Raw genomic sequence first — 25,112 nt, forward strand, 5'->3', positions numbered from 1 at the left:
AATATTATGAGAATAAAGTCATAACTTTACAAGTAATGGTCGTAATATTGTGAGAATAAAGTCAGAAGTTTACGAGAAAAAAAGTCATAATATGAGGATAAAATCATAATATTACAAGAAAAAAAGTCATAATATGAGGATAAAATCATAATATTACAAGAAAAAAAGTCATAATATTACGAGAGTAAAGTCATAGATTTGAGAAAAAAAGTTTTATTATTATGAGAATAAAATAATAATAATAATAATAATACATTTTATTTAGTGGCGCCTTTCTGGACACCCAAGGACACCTTACAAGAATCAATTTAAACATAGACAGATAAAACAAATAAAAACAACAGGACATGACAGAGACATATTTGTACAGACACATATGATGGGTGCTGATGGGTGCTGTAGAGAGTAGGCCAGTTTAAACAGGTGGGTTTTGAGGAGGGATTTGAATGATGTGACATTGTCAGTCTGCCAGATGTGTGGAGGGAGTGAGGTCCAGAGCCTGGGAGCAGAGCAGCTGAACGCCCTGGCTCCCATGGTGCTGAGGCTCCCATGGTGCTGAGGCTCCCATGGTGCTGAGGCGTGAGGTGGGGGTGGTCAGAAGTCCAGCTGATGATGAGTGGAGGGAAGGAGAGGGGGTGTACTCCTGAAGGAGGTCTGTGAGGTAGGTGGGGGCGAGGTTGTGGAGGGCTTTGTAGGTGAGCAGAAGGTTTTTGTAGTTGATCCGGGATTTAACAGGGAGCCAGTGCAGCTGGATGAGGATGGGGGTAATGTGGTGGGAGGATTTGGTGCGGGTGATGATCCGGGCGGCAGAGTTCTGAATGATTTGGAGTCTGTTGAGCAGTTTGATGGGAAGGCCAGAGAGGACAGCGTTGCAGTAGTTGAACCGGGATTTGACAAATGCTTGGACCAGGATTACGAGAAAAAAAGTCGTATTGTTATGAGAATAAAGCCAGAAGTTTATGAGAAAAAGTCGTAGTGTTATGATAATAAAGTCGTAATATTATAAGGTAGTAATTCTACGTGTTATTTTAGAGGGGAAATAGAGCAGCGTGTGTGAAAATGAGGAACGTGGAGCATCTTGTGAAGTTATACTTTAGTTTAGGTTTCACAAATAACGAAATACTTCATCTTTTGGCACATCAGCAGCACATTATCAAACAGGAAGTATCAGGACCTGGAAAAGATTGTGCAAGAACAACATATGAGGTCATCATTTTCATCAGGATATGTGACCCAACTGTTACCGGTGTTATATGTCATAAATATGTGTCGGAAAACACACAATACTAAATTGTTAATTTTTTTAAATTATGTATATTTCTACTTTAAAGATATATTCACAAAACTTTACATAACTTATCAAAAAGCTTTTTGTGTTACCATTAAATGTTTCTATTTCAAGGATCAACAGCCCATTTCTGACAATTAAAGGAATATTTCAACACCTAACAAGATGATTAAGCAGCTGGCTGCTCTGATTCATGTCTGTTTTTTTAATATTTGTTTAATAACAGTGTACAGCCAACACCCTGATACCATTCAGATAAACAAGGAAGTTAAATAACTTTTGGGAAGAGCTAAATTAACATGTTGTGATTAAACATTTTGGTAAGGAAGCAACTAAAGTTTTCCAGAGTGTTCAGGTAGCAGCACGAAGAACCAGAAACAGACACAGGCTGGAAATGATAAATTACTTTTATTGAGAAAGATTGATTATGAAAACAGATGACCTGGTTGAATCTGTAATGTGTGTAAATGTATATATGTGTGTGTTGCATCACTGAGATGTCGCCATGATGCTGGATACACCTGTGAACAGAAAAACAGGGAGAAGATAGATGTAAATAATTCACTCAATGTAAAATATGAAATGTGCTGAGTCATGCTTCTGTATGAAATATGACTGGATTAAATCCAGGTGGGTGTTATGATCTCTTAAATCCACTTCAGCTACAAAGTGGAGACATGGATTACAGGATGTAACATCTGAAAACGCCCATCACAGCAGACTATTACATTCATGCACAAACTGTCCCTCTCTTTCATTTTAAAATAGATAGATTTAAACTCAGTTAACTGTTTCATTAGCATATAATAATAACTTGTAAAAGTCAATCACAAGTGAGGTACATATAATTGTGCCATTGGTAAACTTGAGGCAGGAGAATACTAGAAGTGCAGTCAACCTTGATCAAACTCAAAATACATTTGAAACACAAATGTGCAAAATTAAAATGAAGTTCATTAACTGACAAGTGCAACTAGTAATGTTAAATCGGTGATAAAGGGCTGTCTTAAAGGGCAGGTCCATTATTGTTTTAGAGGTTTTTATATCATCCTGTAGCTTCCCAGTGGTGTTCCTCATGTCTTCAAAGTCGAAGTTCGTATGTTTTAGCGTCAAAATGCTTTTTTCCCTTCAAGCCCTTCTAAAAATCTTTTTCCCACATCCTGACCTGACGCAGGTTTCTGCATGTTGACGCTGCTACATGTACAGCATATATACACACATCCTTATAGTCAGTGTATTAACGTTACATACAGTAAATTAAATGTTGGTCGGCATGCTCCCAGTTTGGAGAAGCAGACGGGAGTACCGGCTTCCATTAGCTTACTTTGGTAACTTTCGTCACTGCTGTTTGCTAACGGCTGAGTGGGCGTTTCTATTTGAAAAACCTGGAAAATAACTCAGATGGACCCGCCCTTTAAGTGGTAAAAACATTTTAACTAGTTCACCCAAAGAAACTGCACAGCCAGTACGACATACTGTAGTTTTTGTCACAAATTGATTACATTTCTAGTATATTATCATTTATTAATCAGTTTGAGCAGCAGCACTCACTCTCAAAGTCGATCTTCTCCACGATGTTTTTGGGCTTGACGCTCTCCTCCTGGTTGAAGATGAAGATTTGTCCTTCATCGTTCTCCGTCCAGGCGTACTTGTTCATCCACGACTTCACCTGCGTGTCTGGACAAACGGAGGAGACAATAAGGTTTCAGTCAGGTTTGTCACTGCATCATGTTATTGTCTAAAGATGAGTTTAACTTGCAGAGGATTAAAGATTTGGTTCATTGATGTGTTTATTTCTAGACTTCTTACCCAGCGGGTCTCCCAGCATCTCAGCCAGTAGCCGGTGCTCAATGGTCTGGTAGGTGATGCCAACTACATGGCAGATGACTGAAGAGGAAGATCAATTAAACAACAGGCGATGTTGATGTTTAATAAGCATCTTTTCAGTTTTGTAAGTTTCCTGTTATCTTCCACAGACTGTTCGTATTTACTGTAAAAACGTATATGTCCACCGAGTCAGAAGATGATACTCACACTTGCGAACAGAGTCCTCAAAACCAGTGATGCCGTCGATGAGCTCTCTGTTCTCCTCAAGACTCGTCTGTCAGGTAGGACGAGGAAGAGGAGGACAGAATTAATAACACCAAGAGAACAAACTCTTTCGCAAGTTTGGAAAAGAGGGAGAGAACAAAAATGCCTAGTGTGTGTGTGTGTGTGTGTGTGTGTGTGTGTGTGAGTGTGAGTGTGTGTGCGTGTGTGTGTCGTACCCAGAAGCTCTGGAAGTGGCACGTCTCCAGTAGGTTCCCCAGGTAGAGGATCTGTCTGATGGGACGCTCCTCTTGCTGCGACACTGTAGTCAAGGAAACGACCCCTGAGCCCAAGACAGACCTTCCTCCACCCCCCCACCCCCGACCCCCACCAGGCCTGGATCTATTTAAACACACTCCTACACCGATAATATATGTTGTATCACGTGTACTACATATATTATTTCACCTAAAAGCTGTCATGACTACACACAGGTATACACTTTATATTAAGTCACACACTGACAGCACATAGTAAAGACATATCTACTTGAACTGAACACTTTATACTGGCTTTATACTGTTTAGTATGCCAGAAAAATATTTAGTACGTCCCGATACATAGTATGTCAAATGCAGTAGGCCCCAATTGTATGCATACTGCATGCCAACAGTGTGTAGTTTGTAAGGGCAGCTGCAGTTCATACTAAAAGTAGAAAGAAGCATCTTTGCATGGAGTAAGACAGAAAGATCAATCTCTACCTGAACACCACTTTGACTTTAAAACCCAAACTGCGTTGTACAGTACAGACTGTCAGTGAGACAAAGATAATAATAAAATATTAGTGAAGGGAAGCTACAACAGTCAGATAACATCAGATAGATGAAACGGCACCAAAAGGATACGTGGGTCTGTTCGATCATACACTTGCAGAGAGTGAAGTCGGTGTGTGGCAGGTTGGTCAGAGCCTTCAGCAGAATCTGGGAGGTCACCGGAACCTGGAAGTAGGCTGGGTTGAACTGGTACCTGCACAGGGACACATTTATATTTACATCACCTGATCTAGAGAAGCACAGTTTTTCTGGTCTGAGGTGGAAACTAACATTTGTATTTCTTGGACAATTTTGCACAAAGTTAACACTTCTAAAAACGGCACAGCTCTTTCATTTGAATTCAGATGTATTGTACATATTTTTATAGTATTTCTTTGTAATTTTTATCTCATTCTACATTTAAGTTTCTTCATTTTTTAACTTACTTTCTATTTTTTAATTAAATTTTCTTTATGTTCTTCACCAATATGCCAAAGCAAATTCCTTGTACGTGAAAACCTACTTGTCAATAAACTGGATTCTGATTCATCATGAATGTTAAATGTTACTAGAACTTGTTGTTTTTTTAAATCCTTGTTTTTGCCAAATAGAATCACTTGAAACGTACTGAAGAAACCAACAGCAACAGAAAACAGTGGGAAAGTTTGACAATACGGCTAAACACGAACACAACTCTTTACTGTTAATGCCACTAAAACACACTCACACAAGGCAAAAACAACCAACAAGATATTAACTCAAGTAGAAAACTAATTATTCCCCCACTATGTTGGCTCCTGTGACAATCCACAGTGGTTTTAAAAGAGTCTCTACATAATTCTGAAACGGAGAGGCTGATTAAAACAAACTTTTAAGTGTCAGCTAACATTATTTGCTTGTATTTGAACGGTGGCTGGTGTAACTTACAGCTTCAGGACGGCCAGGTTGGCCTCCAGGTCGTAGGCGTTTTCTTTAGCTTGTGTCTCCACGTAGCGCTCCAACGTCGGAAGGTTTTCTGGGTTGTACCTGTGAGGAGAGACACGAGCATTACCGATGGATGAACTGGTGTTTCTGTGTCGTGGTTATACTTATTCTACACTGTAGCTCAGACAGTTACAGCACCTTGTAATTTAGCATATTTGGTTAAATGTTTCACCACGCAGTGATTGTAACATGTGTAAAAATACAAGTGTTTTGCTGCTGAAATTTTCATATTTGTGCCCGTGATGTTCCACCAAAGTCCTTTCTCTTATTTCAGGACTCATTACTTGGTACTCCTAATAGACGTCTTTATTACTGTTTATTAAAAGGAAGGGTCACTGGAAAGATCAACCAGGTTAGACTCTCTATGTTAACGACAGGCGCCGTCTTGGAGTGGAGTCATCAATATTGAGCAGGTAACATCTGTCAAAGCAGCTGTGAAAAGGAAACTGACTCTGAACTAACGTTCATCTTTGGGTTGGTCACTAAACAAAAATGAAGATGTCGTTGTTTATCTGGCACAAAGGGGGAATAAATAACAACAAAAACAAAATAAACAACAACAAAAACATCGGCATCAGCAATCGGCCAAATTGTTATTTTAAACATCGGCATCGTCCCAGAATTTCACAATCGGTGCATCCTTAACATTTACTCAAGTACTGTACTTAAGTACAAATTTGAGGTACGTGTAGGCCTACTTTACTTGAGTATTTCCATTTTATGTAACTTTATATTCACTTCACATCATCTCAGAGGTAAATATTAAAAAAATGTTTTGTGACAGGGAGAGGGGTTATAATTTCAGAGGAAAATTTAATTTTAAAAAGCATTGTGTTCGTACAAAAAAGAAGAGTATGTGTATTTCAGTCTGTGGGATGGATTTGTGGCATGGGTTAGGTGATGGGTTGAAGGGGAGCACAAATATAAATCAATTTAAAAATCTATGCAAGAAAGATATTTTTGGGAGGTATATGGTTGAGGAAGAGTTGTGTTGGTTATATACTTTTTAACTCCGGATGGATTTGTGGTTTGTAAATAAACCTGGGATGCTGTTCATATATTCAACTTGGGATGTAAATAAATCTGGGATAGTTTTTATATTATATTATCATTCTATGATATATGAGTTATTAGAGGAGAAGTGAGGAAGGGGTAGGGAAATATAAGTTTTTCTTCTACCTACTCCTTTTCAGACACTATTACTCTTGTTTTGTTTGTTATTATTTTGTATCTGTTTTTATTTATTTTATGTTCGAAATAAAGTCTTTCATTCATTCATTCAAATATTGTACTTTTTACTCCACTACATTTATCTTTAACCTTAAATTACTTTTCAGATTACAATTTTTCCTCCCCTTCCTGTCCATCTCTCCAGATGTGTGGATTTTGAATGTTTGTGAAGTGTTCCTTTAAGTGTTGAGGAGATTATTCTACTTGTTAAGCTAAATAATGCTGCATAGTCTAATGAATAATAATGCATTATATTTGAATTGTTATATTTTGTGAGTAAAATCTGAAACTGCAACATAACCAGTAACATTTCTCCATCAGGTAAACTTAATACTACAATGTGTTCCTCTGAAGTAGAATCACACAGTAAGTAAGCAGCTGGCTATGCAGTTGTATAATGTAATGTAAATGTAGTACAATGTGTTCCTCTGAAGTAGAATCACACAGTAAGAAAGCAGCTGGCTATGCAGTTGTATAATGTAATGTAAATGTAGTACAATGTTTCCCTCTGAAGTAGAATCACACAGTAAGAAAGCAGCTGGCTATGCAGTTGTATAATGTAATGTAAATGTAGTACAATGTGTCCCTCTGAAGTAGTTTCATATCTAAACATCATAATAGATATATAGCTATGTAGCTTATATGTATATATAGAAGTAATGAAGCAAATCCAGTTCCAGTCAGGTGAGTCAGGTTTAATATAAAGTACTTCATCACTGATAAATGTTCATTCAAGCAGAGCTAGCTCACGTTAGCTCTGGTCATATCTGCTCTTCTGGTTATAATGTTAATTAACTTTGACATACACATAATACAGTGTTCACTTTGGCACCAGACAGACAACAATAACATCTCCCGGACTTGATGAATGTTGCAGAAAGCCACTGTGAATGAACCAACTACTGACTTCACTCAGCTAACGTTAGCTCATCACCATTAGCCTGTTAGCTTGTTGGCTTGTTCGTTAATAATAAACATCATCTTTACCTGTCGATTCCTCGCAGGAGTTTACCCACGTTCGCCCTCATCTGCTCGAAAGACGACAGCGTCATTTTGGTCCAAACTTTTACAGCAAACTTTAGTGAAAAACCGAGTTAAATAAACACGTGGGCCGCAGAGAGAGAGGTACCGGGAGGAGGGAGAGACGAGTCGGAGCGGAAAGAGCGACGCACAGCCGGAACCAGAAACTACACGGACCCGCACAACCGAGGGACCGCTGTCGTCTTCTTCTTCTTCTCTAAGGCCTCAGGTATTTCTTTTCTTTTTCTTTTTTTCTTTTTTTCAATTTAATTTAATTTAATTTAATTTAATTTAATTTAATTTTATTTTATTTTATTTTATTTTATTTTTATTTTATTTAATTTAATTTAATTTTATTTCATTTTATTTCATTTTATTTCATTTTATTTCATTTTATTTTATTTTATTTTATTTTATTTCATTTTATTTCATTTTATTATTTTTTTATTGAAGAAAATTAATTCACAAACCTTAAGGCATTGTAATCTAAACTCAATACTTCTAACATACAAGGCACAATTGGATAGGAAAGATAACTTAAATTATAAAAAATAATATAATAACAAAAATAAAAGAGGCGTGGAAAATAATTAAAGGAACAAACAAAGAAATGCATGAATAAATAAATAATAATAAGACTGCACTCTTATCTCAGTATATATATATATATATATATATAGCTACTATGCCTGAGAAAATTGGGATGAACCAAAGGAAAAAAAATATTTTTTATCCCTGCCTTAAATGATTAGAGCTACTATGGAAGAGTGCAGTCTTATTATTATTTATTTATTTATGCATTTCTTTTTTTGTTCCTTTAATTATTTTCCACCCCCTCTTTTATTTTTGTTATTATATTATTTTTTAATAATTTAAGTTATCTTTCCTATCCAATTGTGCCTTGTATGTTAGAAGTATTGAGTTTAGATTACAATGTCTTAAGGTTTGTGAATTAATTTTCTTCAATAAAAAAAAAAAAAAAAAAGAACTTGCTGCACAGTCTATATATATATATATATATATATATATATATATATATATATATATATAAATACTGTGAAAGTATTGAAACGCTCCATCCATGGAGAAATACACACAACTTGTATTCATTTCATATTCATTGTGCCTTTTAAACGAGCCATCGGGACACAGCTATACAATACATAGACAATTTCACAGTTTTCAGTGGAAACATTCTAAATGTGTCCCAGATTATTTACGGTTGATAACACTTTTAAAATTTGTTTACATTTGCTGTCGGAATGCCTTTAAACAGGCAGACGGAATGCAATGACATCATTGCATTCTGTCTGCAATGATGTCGGAATGAAATGATGTCATTGCTCTGCTCTTTATGATGTCAGCAATGATGTCATACAGCCTTAGAATTTGCCTCTGAAGTTTTTTTAAGGTAGGGAAGTCCTGTCAAGCCTAGTCACAGATCACAAATCACAGCCTCTGATACGACACCCTCTGTCCTTTACAGTGCGATTCTGCAACAAGAGAGTTGAGTTTAATTTCCAACACTGAGTACAGCTGTTGCTATAATTTGCACAAAAACACAGACAGAGATTGAAAAAAAAATGGCACAATCACATCCAGAAGATGATGTTGGATACCAACATTGGTGCAGGCAGAAGATCCGGGACCTGGAGCTATGTGACCTGAGAGAGAAGCAATGGCTGAGAGTAATTAAGGCCAATACCATCAAAATAGACACTCTGGAGACTGAAAACCAGACTCTCAAGGAAGAGTTGAAACTTTCCAAGGAGAAGTATGAGGACCTGGAAATCAAAACAAAGAGCATTGATGATAAAAATCTCAACTTTGCTCAGACCTGGTATTATACGGAGAAAAAACACATAGAATGGAAAAAAAAACAAGAACAGAGCGAGGAGGCACACCGACAGCAGCTACATGACTGTCAGGAAAACTGCAGGAAAACCAAAGCAGAACTGGAACTGAAGCAAACGTCATTGCTAGCAGGGTATCGCAGGAAGCTGGCGGAGGCACTCGCAGACGCACAGACCACGATCCTACAAGAAAAAGACAGGCTGGATCAAGAGCACAAAGAAAAGCTCGTGGAACTCAAAGTTGAACTGAGCCGTGAGTTGGAGGAGTTCATAACGGAAGTGAAGAAGTCACGAAAAGAGGAAAAAGAAAAAGAAAAGGTCCTTGTCGCAGATTACGAAAGGCATAAGACTTTACATACCACATCTGTTGTAAAATGCGGTACCCTTGAGAAGGAAATTGTAAAGCTGAAGATCACAATAACAAATCTATTGAACAGGGAGGATCTCACTCCGGAGGTGTCTTCCTTAGAGAAGACTGTCAAAGAAAACAACAGAGAAATTGCAAGGAAAAATCGTGAGATCGCAGATTCACAGGAGAGAATTCACCAACTACGAGAGAGTTTCTGTAATGGAAACAAAAAACAGGCTGTTCTACAAGATAAATTAAACAAAGAGACCAACAAGACCAAGGGTCTAGTGGACGAACTAGAAGGGACACAGTCCGAGCTCAACAGAACAAAGATGAACCTGAGAGGTGCCAAACTAGACATAAGTGACCTGGAGAATAAGATCTTAGATCTGCAGTGCAGACTGAAGACCTGTGAGCCAGACCTGATCAAGCAGACGGAGAGGAGCAGAAAACTGCAAACCCAACTGCTGCGTTTCCAGAATGATCTGGAGCTCTGCATGCCTTCAATCTCTGACACCAGCAAGTTTAAAAGCAGCGTCACTGCTGTCAAACATCGCCATGTAGATGGTAATATACAAGTGCAGCACCCCATGGATAAAGAAAATGAGTCTGCGTTTCGAGATCACATTCCCCGTTTAAAGAAGATGATCACTTCTTATGACAGGGTACGTCAGAATGACAAGAGAGTTGCAGAACAGCAATATGTCAAGACACGTCAGAGAGTCCTCGACCTTGGCCATACTCAGTTCAAAATAATCAATGAGCAGAGGATGGAGATGTACACGATGAGGAAGGAGCGGAAAATGCTGGAAGAAAAACTCAAATGGACTGAAAAGCTTCTTCAAAAGGCAACAAAGCCGGCAGCAAAGAAGGTCAAATCGTGGATAAAGGAAAAGGTCCTGCGAACTCACTCCAAGGTTGCCCCAGAGGTTGAACCAGAGGTTGCAGAGGAAACACCACCCCGTTACATAGTTGACATGGTAGTGCCCCTTATGCCTCCAGATGACATGGTAGTGCCCCTTAGGCCTCCAGATGACATGTCATCATCCTCGCAGCCACTGGATGATGGTACCGAACATGCGAGGCAGTTTGTGGATAATGATCTCACATGTGTTGACATCTAAAATTAAGACACAATTTGGCTCAGTGCAGTGACTGTCTGAGCAACGTGAGGCAATATCTCAATAGAATAAATAAATTAAATAAATTAAATAAATTAAATAAATTAAATAAAATTAAATAAAATTCAAATAAAATAATGTTTAGTTGTATTTCCTGTATCTGTGGTACCTTGTGTATGATTACCATAACTGAGACCTTCAAAAAGGCATACACCTCTTCTATACAGCCAGCCAGACATAGCCAGTTAGTGAAGACCAAAAACAGGTAAAACAGAGTGAATATCGGAGTTACATTCATCAGGTGGACAGAAACTTGTTGCTCTGTCACTGCTGGATGTGGTCCAGCTGACATGTCTTTCTTATTTCTTATAATATTAGTTATAAGTTGAATATAAAAAGTTACAATTTCCTCTGTAAATGTATAGAAATATGTCAACAATACAGAAAACCCAAACAGTTATGTAGAAATAATCTAGTCTTCTAGTTCTACTTTTCCAATGAGTAAGATCTTTACAGATGTAGTTTATTGGTTCTTCTTCTTCCAACATTTTATAGATGTAGGTTGTAGAAAACAACATTTAATTATCTATTTTTCTACTGATTCTAGTGATGAAAACAACAAAACAAGTCCTCAAAATGAAATGACAAAATATGTTGTTGGTCCTCCAGAACAGCAAGTTTAAGCGTTTTGAGGTACTTGTATTTTACTTGAGTATTTCCATTATATGCAACTTCTCTTTTCAGAGATATACTTAACAAAATTATACTAAAGTATACTTGGCTTATACTGACAAGTATACAGAAAAGTCTAAGTATAGTCAGTATATACTGTAGATAGAGTAGCCTATAAGAGTGTGTGAGAGTTTGTAAACGTATGTTTTGATATGAATTTACTTCAATTCATCAAGGATTTTCCACATTTTTGCATTCTCCGTTCACCGTGGAAGCATGCAAGAAAAACTAATTAATTTATTATTCTTATCTCATCACAAAACATCAAGTGAAATAGCAAAAGGAAAATAAAACATTGGCTAACTACTATAAGTTAAAGAAAACTTATAGTTGCAGTAAAAACTATTAAACTAGTAGTTTACGGAAAGTATACTTTAAAGGGGACATATCGTGCTCATTTTCAAGTTCATACTTGTATTTTGGGTTTCTACTAGAACATGTTTACATACTTTAATGTTTAAAAAACCCTTTATTTTCCTCGTACTGTCTGCTTGAATATACCTGTATTTACCCTCTGTCTGAAACGCTGTTTTAGTATATTTCAATGGAATTGCAACAGAATTGCGTTGCTGGGCAACAGATTGGGTCCATGATTACTTCCTGTCAGCTGATGTCATTCACATCCACTGCAACAGGAAATAAACTGGGACTCATTTGGAATGTTTACGTTTAAAACTTTGATATGGTCTAAATATTGTAGATTTGTGACATCACAAATGGACAGAAATCCTGACGGCTTGCTTCAAATGCAGAGTTTATGAATACAGGCTGTGTGTATTTTGCTATGGATTAAGCGTTTCGATACTTTCACAGTATTTATATAGAACTTAAACCTGCTTTATGATATAAAAAACGTGAAAATGTCACTTTTGACAATATGGGACCTTTAAAGTGTAGTTTCATAAACTAAAAAGTGGGTATATATCTAGTAAACTAACAGTATACCCATAAGATCACTTGTAGTATAGTTCATTTCACAGTATAGTTGCTTTATAAAATACAACTTAGATGTAAACTAGTTTTGTACTCAAAGATTAATATTCTTACACTTAAAAGTACACTTAAAGTATACTTTTATAAGCTAAAAAGTGGGCCAATTTAGTCCCAAGAAGTATTGAAGTAGTACACTTACAAGTAGATTACTAGTAAACTGATATTAGTATACTTACTACATAAATAATTGGGAAATATACTTGAAGTTTACTTCATAAAAATAAACTTGAAGTACCTTTTCGTAAAGGATGTTATGCTGATATATATTACAGGACACACACGACTGTTTCAGGATTTAATAACAGATCTCCATATACAAACTGGATACAGTGACGTCATTCTGCTGTTATAACTTCCACCAGAACGGGTGTAAAGTGTGTGTGAGTGTGTGTGTGCGTGAGTGTATGAGTGTGAGTGTGTGTGAGTGTGTGTGGTAACTGTATGGTGATAATAGAGGATGCATATTTTACACATACACACAGAGAGAAATAATAAAAACTAATAATAAAGTGTCTTGTTTCAGCCTGAAATGTCACATAAAAATGAACAACATACATGGAATGATATTTGTTGTCTCATGTTGTCTCATGTGCAGAACAACGGCTCATTTGACTCAACGCTGTTGTACTTTTTTGCTCTCTCCATTAATACTGTCCATCTCCTTCCATTTATCTGGTATTCACTCTGTTCTTTGCCTTCACCTCTCTCAGTTGGCTCAACAGAAATTAGGCTAGATGAATGCTTTGTTTTGACAGAATGAAGCACAAAATTCAAACAAAATCTTGTTTTTAAAGCGCAGAAAGCAACGTAAATCCTTGGATGACCAACTGAAAGCACTTTTAACACACTGGATCTGTTACTAGTTTGAAATACAGAGAGTTCAAGTAATAATTTATTGTTTTGGAAATAAAGTCTTGCACTGCAGGATGGTATTTAATGAACATTTGTCAAGTTAAACTATATTAATTGGACTTTTTTTGGAGTGATCCTGCCTCTGACCACCTTCCTATTTATTTCTGATAGTCCTAATCTGCTCCACTATAAACCCACTCGCTCCTCATTGTTCTTCTGCAATCTTCTGCAATCTGACTTATGAAGTGATTGGAGTTGAAGCTAAGCGGAGCTGTACACCTCGTCCCTTCGCTACATGATTAACAACATTTGTTTTGAAGAGCTTAAAAATGTAAAATAGGGAAGGGAGTTTGGAGGTGACGATGTACTCCAAAAACAACAAACACAAGTGCGATATACAAACACACAAGCGGTTTATGGAGTCATAGGAGTGCCATAAAAATAATAAATCTGTAAAAGAATAACAAAATAAATCTGGAAATATAAAGAGAAATAAACAAAAAGAATAAATAAATCTGGAAATATAAAGACAAATAAAATATAAAATAAAAATTATAAGCATTTTCATTTATTTTCACATTTATCAGTTCATTTATTTCTGTATGCATTTTTAAGATATTATATTAAAATTATTATTATTATACATTTATTTAATTTTTGCATGTTATTTACTATTTTTTCTGTATATTTCCAATTTTTTTTATTTATTCTTATTATAACGCCATTTATTTATTTTATTTATTTACTTTTCCTTATTCTTTTCCCTATTGCTTTTGCTACTCGTTAGAGGGCCAAGCTGTCAATCAACTGGCTCTGGGTGGACCTTCCTGAGTAATTTATATGTAAAAAATGAATAAATACTGTTTATATATATTTAAAAATATATAAATATATACAGAAATAAATTAACAAATAAATGTGAAAATGAATGAAAATGTTTATAATTATTCTTTTACATTTAATTATTTGTGTTTTATTTCCACATTTATTTATTGTGTATTACTCTTTTACAGATTTATTGTTTTTATTTCACTCCTATGACTCCATATTTTAGCCCTTCAGTTAAACAGCAGGGTCATCGTTTCTCTTAAACCTCTTTAATTTTTCTAGAGCCTGAATACAGGACACACATTTTTTTATTTTATTTTCATTTCAGTGTTCTCAGTTAGTTGTCTGCTGTATTTCACCACAGTCTTTTCTAAAAGTACGGAAGTGCACACATCTAAATGTTAGTTTAAGAAGCTTGTGCAACACAATTCAAGCGTCTATTCACCTCGTACAGACTTTCCTCGCAGACAATGCTGCGGTGCAAGACTCGTTAATGTCGAGTACATTGTGAGGAAAATGCAGGATCATGTTCATGTGTCCTGGTATCTTTTATTCGGATACGATACATCCTGATTATGTCTAGACACCTGCATTAAAATATGATGATATGCATCGATGTATTGGAGAGCTAAAGAAGAGGACTGTGATCAGAAACACTAAAATAAAATGATGTGAGACATGATAGTGAGAAAGAGGTAAAGAGGGACAAAGGGAAGATAACTCACTTTGAGTTTGGAAGATTTTGCGTGCTGTATGAATATTAATATATCAGTCACACACACACCAAATGCATCCCTGACCACCTGCAGACATTAAATCAGGGTGCATTCAGGGTTGCATTTTTAGGAGAAGGTTGATATTTTGGGGTGAATTATTCCTTTAACAGATCTAGTTTTTCCATCATGATGAAGCATTCATTTAGCCATAAAGCCGATATTGACCCCAGAGCCCATTAGTTCAGCGGCAGACATGCCGTTGCTATGACAACAAATACAAGTAGGCACAGGCTGCAACAGTACCCTCACACAAGGCGAGGACACCTGGTGATTTGTCTGCTGCTACAAGGGCATAACCTTGGCTCCTGCAGTGCTGGTAGTTGCTCTTCTATTTATAGGATGTATTTGTCCGACAGGTAACTCTATAACTCACAAAGAGGCTGATAAAAATACTTCTGCACTGTGGAGCTTCCAACTTTATCATACATGCAAGTCATTAGTTCGTTAGGGCCCAAAATACAAAGCAGATCCTTAGAAACACCTCGGCAGCCCGTATTGGTGCGGCATGCAGGTGTGTTGGTTATCAGCGAGGCTTCAAGAACTGGTTCTGAATTCAAACCAGTTCCAAATGAATAACAACGAGCTTTTTCAATTCTGCTTATCGATTTCCTGAAAACATTTGGACCTACAGTACCGTCACATACAGTATGTACCATATGGCGGACATGAGTGTCCCTGGGGAACGCCGGTACAATAACCTTTTATTTTGATGTTAATAAAATGTAAAAGAAATACACAAATATGTAGGATATTATTACTGATGTAATATTACTAGGGTTGTCAAAGTTAACGCGATAATAACGAATAACGCGATTTTGTTTTAACGCCACTAATTTGTTTAACACATTAACGCAACTGGCAAGTTTTAGAGTGAAGATACTGGTATCATATGAAACTTAAACACCTATAGAATCCATCGGTACCAACCATGTCATACTAGCTTGTTGTGAAGGAGGTTAAATAACGCTCCAAACTTACGCTAAATTTTAGCGAGGAAAAACTTGTATAGCCATTTTCAAAGGGGTTCCTTGACCTCTGACCTCCAGATGTGTGAATGTAAATGGGTTCTATGGGTACCCACGAGTCTCCCCTTTACAGTCTTGCCCATTTTATGATAATCACATGCCGTTTGTGGCAAGTCAATTGCGGTTAAATACTTTAATCGATTGACAGCCCTAGTAAAAACAAATTTAAAACTGCAAACAATAAACTTATAAAAGAATACATTGTTTTTTCTTTATTTGACCTTTTAATCAAAAATAATCAGAATACCTTTCAGCAGGTTCGAGGCAGGCCGCCCAAAATCTGCTAAAAAATATTGGTGGTTTCTGCTTCCATCATTATTTGGTTTATTTTCCTTCTCGAATAATAAGACAGGAATCTGAAGCACCGGAAGAATTCGATAAGCAGAATCAAAAGAGAAAAAAATCCAGACATGGAAGATGAAAGTACACCTTATAAATCCTTCGGCACGAAAGACATCCAGTGAGCGGTGGGAGCGGATTGGACGAGACAATAACACCCCTTGTGTCACTCATCGGGCAGCTCAGGATGGACTGTGGATTTATTGTTTGTGCAAATTCTTGCAAGAGGCAATAGAGGTGCAACAGGAATGAAGATACAGTTTATATGATGCTACACCATGAGGGGAGTGTGTGTGTGTGTGTGTGTGTGTGTGTGTGTCCCTGTTCAGACCTGGTATTAACATGCGTCCTGAGTGATCAGATCACAAGTGGTCACTATTAAGAACAGGTGTGGGGACGCGTTGATGACGCATTAAGATCCGATCGCTCAGACCACGTTCTGGTCTGGGCCACATGTGGCCGCATTGTTGTAGCAGTGTGTAGTGAATGTGTCCTGGGCCACATTAAGGACCGGCATGGCCATTTCCAAAGGGGTCCCTTGACCTCTGACCTCAAGATATGTGAATGTAAATGGGTTCTATGGGTACCCACAAGTCTCCCCTTTACAGACATGCCCACTTTATGATAATCACATGCAGTTTTGTGCAAGTCATAGTCAAGTCAGCACACTGACACACTGACAGCTGTTGTTGTCTGTTGGGCTGCAGTTTGCCATGTTATGATTTGAGCATATTGTTTTATGCTAAATGCAGTACCTGTGAGGGTTTCTGGACAATATTTGTCATTGTTTTGTGTTGTTAATTGATTTCCAATAATAAATATTTACATACATTTGCATAAAGCAGCATATTTGTCCACTACCATGTTGATAAAAGTATTAAATACTTGACAAATCTCCCATTAAGGTTCATTTTGAACGGATACAAAATTTGAGATTAATTTGCGATTAATCGAGATTAAAGATTTTAATCGATTGACAGCCCTAAATATTACGTCACAGCGCTGTATTAGCCGTGTGTTGAATACGTGTTTATTTTTATATAGAGCGGGGAAGTGAGATCAGATCGCAAGTGGATACGCATGTTAATGCCAGGTGTGAACAGGGCCTGAGTGTGTGTGTGTGTGTGTGTGTGTGTGTGTGTGTGTGTGTGAGAGACGTTTTACGTTCGGAATGTGCAAAGAGTGTGTGTTTGTTCGTTATCCATTATTAAGATGCTGTTCAGGAGAATTAGTATTACTCAGACCTATTCAGTGAAATGTACAGCCAGCAGCCTCTCTGTGCTCCACTCAGGTCAGTCTCTCTCTAAAAAGTCTCACTGGACCTGAAACGCCTCTGCGAGCTCGCTCTCAGAGACAAACTGGAGAAACTCTATCACACGAAATAAAAACACATTGACATCTTCAAGTTCCCTAAAACAGCAGACATTCAGTTTCTTAACGTCTATGTACAATAGAAGCATCTTCATATATTAATATTCTTCATCTTTCCTGTTTGTTCTTCGCTTCCTTCGCCGTCACGTCATCGTTTCCATACACATTTGTCCTTTTTTGTATTTATAGAGTATTTTCAGTATTTACATTATAAATTACTACACAGTCTTGTGATAAAATAAATAACTTAAATACAATGGCCGTGGCTTTTTGTAGTGTCTTTTGCATGAAGGGGAGACGGGAGGGATGGGACGCTGCTCCTTGTTGCGTCGGGGCTGCAGACAGGAAGGATAAAGCACCTCTGATCACGGAGCGGCGAGGTGAAGGCCGGAGCACTGCGGATTAACTTCTTAAACTTCCACAGTGGCACGAGGTGGGAAACTCTCCCTGAAGTACAGAGTAGCTCTGTCCTACGGCTGACCACCATAATGGAGAGCTGCAGGGATATTTTTGTGGGCCAAACAGGAAGTTAGCATCGCCCTAGTTCCCTCCACAAAAACCCAACAGGATCGTTCCATTGGGTTTTGGATTATTGCAGAAAATAATCTCTGTGGCAAAACACACGTTTATGATAATTAAACGTTTTGTTCAGCAAGATAATCTCAACGAATGAATGCCACATCTATGATTTTTGAAGCATGAATGCAATCGCATATATTTGCGCGATTTTAAAGCAAGGAGACTAATCTCGGGTATGGCTGCACTGTTTGCCGAAGGCGAGGTGGCTGTATAGAAATTCACAATATCCAAATATGTGTGCTTGAACAGCCACCGTGAACGTCCTCACAAAGCCTCCACAAGATAACTATTGACCAAGTCATCACATAAATAGAGCTCATCTGGGTTTTACTGTTGTTCCCTTAACGTCTATCTGATCATAAATCTGTTGATGATTCAGGAAGTGTTTCCCACCAAACTGGCCGCCGTGAGAGTGAAGTGAGTAGTGAGCAGGGTTTGGGTTCGTGGCAGGTACAGAGGGTTATACTGACGGTATAATACTGCAGCGGTAGGTCGGGTACGCTCTCCGGTTGTTGGCCCCTAATATGACCTTATCTGAGGATGGTTGGAGAGGGTGGATGGAAGGAGGGATGAGTGCAAAGCTTCTCCTCCAGCTATACCACCGTGCCGCTCGGAGAGTTCCCGTTCTGTGCTGTCAAGTTCTGATCAGAAAGACAAAACATGAAGGAGAGTTAGACACGAGAGGAAAATCTACACTCCACTTCTACGTGCAGGAAGATAAAAAGCATCGTCGCTCAGGAGAAGAGGTGAAATCATCTTCCTGCAGTCTGAAACATCCACCTGATTACGGACCTTTAAGGAAAAAAACTTGTTTGCAGAATATCACTGAACTTATGAACTTTAAGTAATAAAAAACAAACTCCCACCATACTCGCCAACCTTGTGACCTCAAAAAAAGGGAGGATTTTGAAACCAAAGCGGGCGATCTGGTGGTTCCTCCCCCAGAAACATTTCAGTTTCAGAGACTTAGTTTCCTGCATTCTGGTGAAGTAAACTGCAACAGTCGTTTTATGTTAAATAGCCTACATTTAATTTTACTTTCTCAGGAGACTGGCGGCTCTGAGGAGAGCACAGTGATTCTATGTTAATTAATCTTCATGTTTTAACTCCTCAATCGACGGATTATTTCACTACGTATTGACATTTAACTGACTGAACGATAAATCAGTGAAGCGAAAACCACCATTATTTTTTATCGTGAATATAATAATAGTTGAATTGAAGACTTACCGTCTTCCCCGGCCGCGCCCAGGTGCAGATGAGACCCTCTTGGCATGCTGTGATGATGCAGTCGTCCATGAACACCAGGACCGTCAGCCTCTCGTGTGCAATCTTCTTGCACACCAGCGGCTCCAGCAGCGGCACCTCGTACATGCGCGGGCACAGCGTGGTGCCCAGGACCTTGGCGGCGTCCAGACGGTTGCTCCTCGGCGCCACGTTGATCTTGTCGTTGCTTTTGCTGATGTTGCCCAGGCTGTGGTACCTCTTGTGCTCCTTCTCCACGCCGCTGCTGGAGCCCGACTTGTCCGACTTGCGCTCCTGGAGTGACAGCGTGGCGAAGCGGCCGATGCTGAACGGGGTGCTGTTTCCTCCGACGCTGCTCCCTCCACCTCCTCCGCCTCCCCCGCCGCCCTCCGAGGCGCCCTGGCCCTTGGAGGCATTCGCCACGGCAGGGTGTGGCAGAGAGTTGGAGCGGGAGAGCGAGCGAGGCAGCGGTAAGGGAAGTGTCGGTGGGTTTGCGGTGCCGGTGTTGGTGTTGGGCGGATGATGGTGCCCCTCAACCGCTCCACTTCCTGCCACAACTGCTGTGGTGCTGTTGACCACCCCGCTGCCAGAGTTGGACAGCGAGGGTCCAAAAGTGTTAGTAAAGGCGCGGGACAGCGGAAGGCGTGGGTATAACACGTCATCCGTCAAGTCCCACAGACAGAACTGGGTGTCCTGTCCCACCGAGCCAAACCGGTACGTGACCGCCGCCGAGCCGCCGCCTTTAGAGCTGTGCCGAGAAAGACGCGACAACGTGCTGCTCGTCCGGACGCGGCCGAAGTGCGTGGAGTTATTTGGGGCCCCCTGGTGGAGGTCCTCCTCGCTGCCGCTAAGCTCCATAGGCTCCTCATCTTCCAGGGAAGTCGTGAAGGGGTCAAACGCCACCACGTTGACCCAGGACTTGTGGCCGTGACCTCTCGCGACCACGCGGCTTTCTGCAAATGACCAGACGGTAACCAGGTCATCCTCTCCGCCTGTGGCGAGATATTTCCCATCGGGGCTCCACGACACGCACAGCAGCCCGCCAAAGTAGCTCTTCATCACCCCCTGCAGCTCCATCGAGTCAAAGTGGAAGACGCGCAGGCAGCCGTCCTGACCCACGCATGCCACGTGCACGCCATCCGGGGAGAAAGCGAACTCGTTGAGGCCTCCGTCACCCACGGCCCATCGTAACAACGGGTTGCGCGGCGTCTTGGTTTTGCAGGCGTAGACGGCGAAGCCTTCTCCCTGCCGGAGCAGCGAGTACTGCGGCGCCGTGGTGCCACACGGGTGGTCCACGTTGTAGAGGTAGAGGTGGCCGCTGGCGTGGGACGCCAGGAACAGGTTCTCTGACTTGGGGAGCCATTTTAGACACGTCACCTTGGATTTGTCTATCAACCTCTGGAAAACAGGAAGGAGGAGGACGGAGGAAAGTGAGGGAGGAGAGATTTAGAGACAAATATGCAAGTAGGAACGATTGGAAGAGATGAAAGAACGGGAAGAGTAAAAATGCAGATGTTACAAATATTTACACTTTAGGCGCGACGCTGCAGGCAAAACATGGTTTTTCATCCACTAATCAATTTTGAGATTTTTTTCAGACTAGTGGAAAGAAAACATCCAAGATACACATTGAGGTGTTTATTTTACTACTTTGTCTATTCACATCTGTAGATTTCTCCTAAAAGTTATCATTAGATAATGTCTCATTTGCATATTTAAACATAACATTTCAGAACACTTGTAATTAAAAAAATAATTGTCTTAATGTCAGTAATCAACTGGGGAAGTTTCATGGTGATCTCTATTAGTTAAATTATTCACCGGGGGTGTCTCCCCTTTATTGTGCTTTTAAGTGGACACGATGTTGAGTCACCTCATTGTGAGCAAAATGTGATATAAAAAAAACTAAATATAAACTGTTGAGAGAAGCATACGCAGAAAGGAAGCATGGGAAGAGAGAGGAGGTCTGTCGAGATCAAGAAACTATGGAGGACGGAAACCTGCCGAAATAAAAATTAATTAATAAATAAATAAATGACTCGATAAATAAATATATTATTAAATACAGCAAAAATAATATTAAAAATAAATGTAGAACCGCCATTTGCATAATGAAGCACAAATGCATAAAGAAATGTAAAAAGAAATGTGTAAAGAAATATATAAAGATAAGAATACAGGAATAAATAAGTTTGGGGAAATAAATGAGGGGTCAAATGGAATAGAAATAAATAAAAGGGGAAAATTAAACAGAAGAGTAAATAACTAAGGAAATAAATACAAACATAAATAAATAAAGAAGCAAATTAAAACAGAAATATAAATTTATGTCACATTTTATCAATTAATTAATGGCTACATTTATTTTTAATATTATTTTTGCTGCATTTAATGACATTTTTATTTATTCATCGAATCGTTTGTTTATTCATTCATTAAGGAGGTGAACAGATTCAAGAGACACCCAACACAACGTCTGCCTGCATACACCCCCAATCTCCTAAATTTAATTGGGAATCCCATTAAAGAGAAAAAGGCCGTTCAGGAGACGCAGTAAAGGAAAGTGAAACTGAAGATATCTAGGCAACATTGCAGCACCCAATCTAGGCCAAAGAAATCAATAGAAGTATGACTTCTGTTGTGTTAAAGCAGGCTTTAATCAACGGACGGATAGATAGAATACCTCCTCGTTGAAGAGTTTACTGGTTTCCTTCTTGATGGGGTCGAGATACTGGACCTGTCCGGCCGAGAAGCCCACGATGAGAGCGACGCTCTCCGCTGTGGCGGAGTACTGGTTGAAGTCGTGACATGTTGGCTGAGTCCCCTTGTAGATCCTCTTGTCTATCGGCTTGCTGAGGTCTACAGCCTGCAGATGAGACAGCATGAAAAGGAAAGAGAAGCAGCATGAGCTGAGCAGAGAGAAGGTTTTCAAGCTAGAGTGAAGATACTGGTATCATATGAAACTAAAAAACCTAAAGAATCCATTGGTACCAACCATGTCATACTAGCTTGTCGGGAAGGAGGTTAAATAACGCTACCAAGTTACGCAACATTTTGGCTGGGGGAAAAGTGACATTGCCTTTTTTCAAAGGGGTCCCTTGACCTCTGACCTCCAGATATGTGAATGTAAATGGGTTCTATGGGTACCCACGAGTCTCCCCTTTACAGACATGCCCACTTTATGATAATCACATGCAGTTTTTTTTTTAATGCAGTATAAATGTGTTATTTTCACCTATTCTAAAATGGTGTGTTTATTTTCATAATATTATGACTTTATTCTCATAATATTATGACTTTATTCTCATATTTTGACTTTATTCTCGTAATATTATGACTTTATTCTCATAATATTATGACTTTATCCTCATATTATGACTTTTTCTTATCATAATATGACTTTATTCTCGTAATATTACAACTTTTTTGTCGTAAACTTATGACTTTATTCTCATAATATTAAGACTTTATTCTCATAATATTATGACTTTATCCTCATAATATTATGACTTTTTCTTATCATAATATGACTTTATTCTCGTAATATTACGACTTTTTTTCTCATAAACTTCTGACTTTATTCTCATAATATTGTGACTTTATTATCATAATATTACAACTTTATTATCATAATATTATGACTTTATTCTCGTAATATTACAGATTTTTTTCTAGTAAACTTCTAACTTTATTCTCATAATATTATGATTTTATTCTCATAAACTTCTGACTTTATTCTCATAATAATACGACTTTATTCTCATAATATTATGATTTTATTCTCATAAACTTCTGACTTTATTCTCATAATATTACAACTTTATTATCATAATATTATGACTTTATTCTCGTAATATTACAGATTTTTTTCTAGTAAACTTCTAACTTTATTCTCATAATATTATGATTTTATTCTCATAAACTTCTGACTTTATTCTCATAATAATACGACTTTATTCTCATAATATTATGACTTTATTCTCGAAATCTTAGATGTATTTCTTCCCTCAATGTGGAGCTAATACTATTACTATTATTACTAATAGTATTATTAGCATCCAGGCTGCAGCAGAGAGATAAACAGTCTGTTTTCCTGCAGCATCCGTCTGCATGATGCACCTTTCACTGTCTGTTCACACACATATCATGTGGCATTGCATGACGAACATGATTTAATGTGTGCATGAAGAGATGATGAAATCAGAACTTACAGCATCACATGAGCATGCTAAGCTAACCTCGACCATCCAGGAGGAGGATGAGGATGAGGATGATGAGGAACAGGAGGACTCACCTTCTTGATGTTGGTGTAGGTGTAGAAATACAGCTCCCGGCCGATGTTGAAGCAGACCCGCTCGGACTCCTCGCTCGGGTCTTCCGGCTGCAGCTTCACCATGGAGACCCGGACCGGCGGCAGGAAGCCGGCCGGAGAGGAGGAGCTGGCTGCGGCGTTAGAGGAGGAGGATGAAGCGGTGGTTCCTCCGGGCCCCTGCAGCAGCCCGACTCCTCCACCTCCTCCTCCTCCGGGTACCGGGCCGGCTGCAGCCCCGGGGCCCAGCGGGGCTCCCCCGGCTCCGGCCCCGGCTCCCCGCGGCAGCCCGCCTCGCTGCTGGGAGTCTGAGAGAGTCAGCAGCTTGTAGAAACCCTCTCTGGTCCGGAACTGCGATTTAATCTCATTGATATCCTTCAGAGCGCCTCCATCTCCGGCCATCTTTAGAAGAAACCAGCCGCCTGCCGCCGCACAGGAAGCTCTGCGATGACCTGGAAATAATAATAATACAGGGGGAAAAAGATTTAAAGTCCTAGAATAAAGATGGAGATGTGGAGCAGCCGAGATCAGCTCATCCGGTCTGCTCCACAGCATTTCACACCTCCAGTGCTGGAGACCATACCGCTGCTACCTGCTGATCAAAGCCCGAGAGGAAGCCTCCTGAGCCGGTGTGAGCATCCTCCTCAAGCGGGGCTCGGTGCGGATCATCCAGCGGAAAGGACGTGAGATGATGATGATGATGATGCTGCTGGTCCAGGGCAGGGGGGGTAAAGAGAAGGCACCCGGACCAGGATCCGGCCCATTTAACCTCCATCACACCACCTTTAACATGATGTACACACCTAACTGAGCTAGTGGTAATTTATAAAAAGAGTATTTCCATTTTTATGCAACTTATACTATTCGGTTACCATTGAACTAATTATTAGTAGTAGTATTAACTCATTAAATTATTATTATAGTAATAATAATAATAATAATGGTATTATTATTATTATTATTATTAATAATAATAATGCTATTATCAATAATAATATATGTATTATTAATATTAGTCTATTATTATTATTATAATATTACATAATACTGTTATTAATAATACCAATAATAATAATCATGCTATTATTAATAATAACATGATTATTATTATTATTAGCCTATTATTATTATTATTATTATTATATAAATACAAATAATAATGCTGTTATTAATAATGCTACTACTAATAAGGCTATTAATAATAATAATTATAATAATAATGCTATTATCATAAAAATATAGTTAATATTAGCCTATTATTATTATTATTATTGTTAATAATAATAATAATACAGTATGGTTATTATTATTATTAGCCTATTATTATAATTATAATACTGTTATTATTAATAACAATAATAATAATCATGTTATTATT

At 38.6% G+C, this 25,112-nt stretch overlaps 3 protein-coding genes across 4 annotated transcripts; 1 reads left to right on the forward strand and 2 right to left on the reverse strand.

Moving 5' to 3' along the window:
• Positions 1 to 1,680: 1,680 nt before the first annotated feature.
• eif3k (eukaryotic translation initiation factor 3, subunit K) lies at positions 1,681 to 7,540 on the reverse strand. 2 transcript variants are annotated; one of them, XM_037776479.1, is made up of 8 exons: positions 7,330 to 7,540; positions 5,056 to 5,154; positions 4,222 to 4,342; positions 3,556 to 3,630; positions 3,323 to 3,389; positions 3,098 to 3,175; positions 2,840 to 2,965; positions 1,681 to 1,809 (listed from the first exon to the last, which is right to left on the reverse strand). In XM_037776479.1, exons 1-8 carry the CDS (start codon positions 7,392 to 7,394, stop codon positions 1,778 to 1,780), a joined length of 663 nt encoding a protein of 220 aa, XP_037632407.1. In that variant the 5' UTR covers positions 7,395 to 7,540; the 3' UTR covers positions 1,681 to 1,777. The 2 variants fall into 2 exon arrangements, with proteins under 2 accessions (XP_037632407.1, XP_037632405.1); XM_037776477.1 differs by having other exon boundaries at positions 3,556 to 3,633.
• A 1,405-nt stretch (positions 7,541 to 8,945) lies between these two features.
• On the forward strand, positions 8,946 to 10,780 carry LOC119491653 (spindle pole body component 110-like). Its single transcript, XM_037775804.1, has 2 exons — positions 8,946 to 10,541; positions 10,572 to 10,780. Exons 1-2 carry the CDS (start codon positions 8,946 to 8,948, stop codon positions 10,686 to 10,688), a joined length of 1,713 nt encoding a protein of 570 aa, XP_037631732.1. The 3' UTR covers positions 10,689 to 10,780.
• Positions 10,781 to 17,265: 6,485 nt separating this feature from the next.
• Positions 17,266 to 24,561, reverse strand: zmp:0000000529 (WD repeat-containing protein 20). Its single transcript, XM_037774310.1, has 5 exons — positions 24,327 to 24,561; positions 23,720 to 24,186; positions 22,109 to 22,291; positions 19,411 to 20,823; positions 17,266 to 18,821 (listed from the first exon to the last, which is right to left on the reverse strand). The coding sequence occupies exons 2-5, from the start codon at positions 24,134 to 24,136 to the stop codon at positions 18,774 to 18,776; spliced, it is 2,061 nt and encodes a 686-aa protein (XP_037630238.1). The 5' UTR covers positions 24,137 to 24,186; positions 24,327 to 24,561; the 3' UTR covers positions 17,266 to 18,773.
• Between the last annotated feature and the right edge of the window lie 551 nt (positions 24,562 to 25,112).

This window comes from Sebastes umbrosus, chromosome 7 (assembly GCF_015220745.1).
Source record: "Sebastes umbrosus isolate fSebUmb1 chromosome 7, fSebUmb1.pri, whole genome shotgun sequence".
Lineage (NCBI taxonomy): Eukaryota > Metazoa > Chordata > Actinopteri > Perciformes > Sebastidae > Sebastes > Sebastes umbrosus.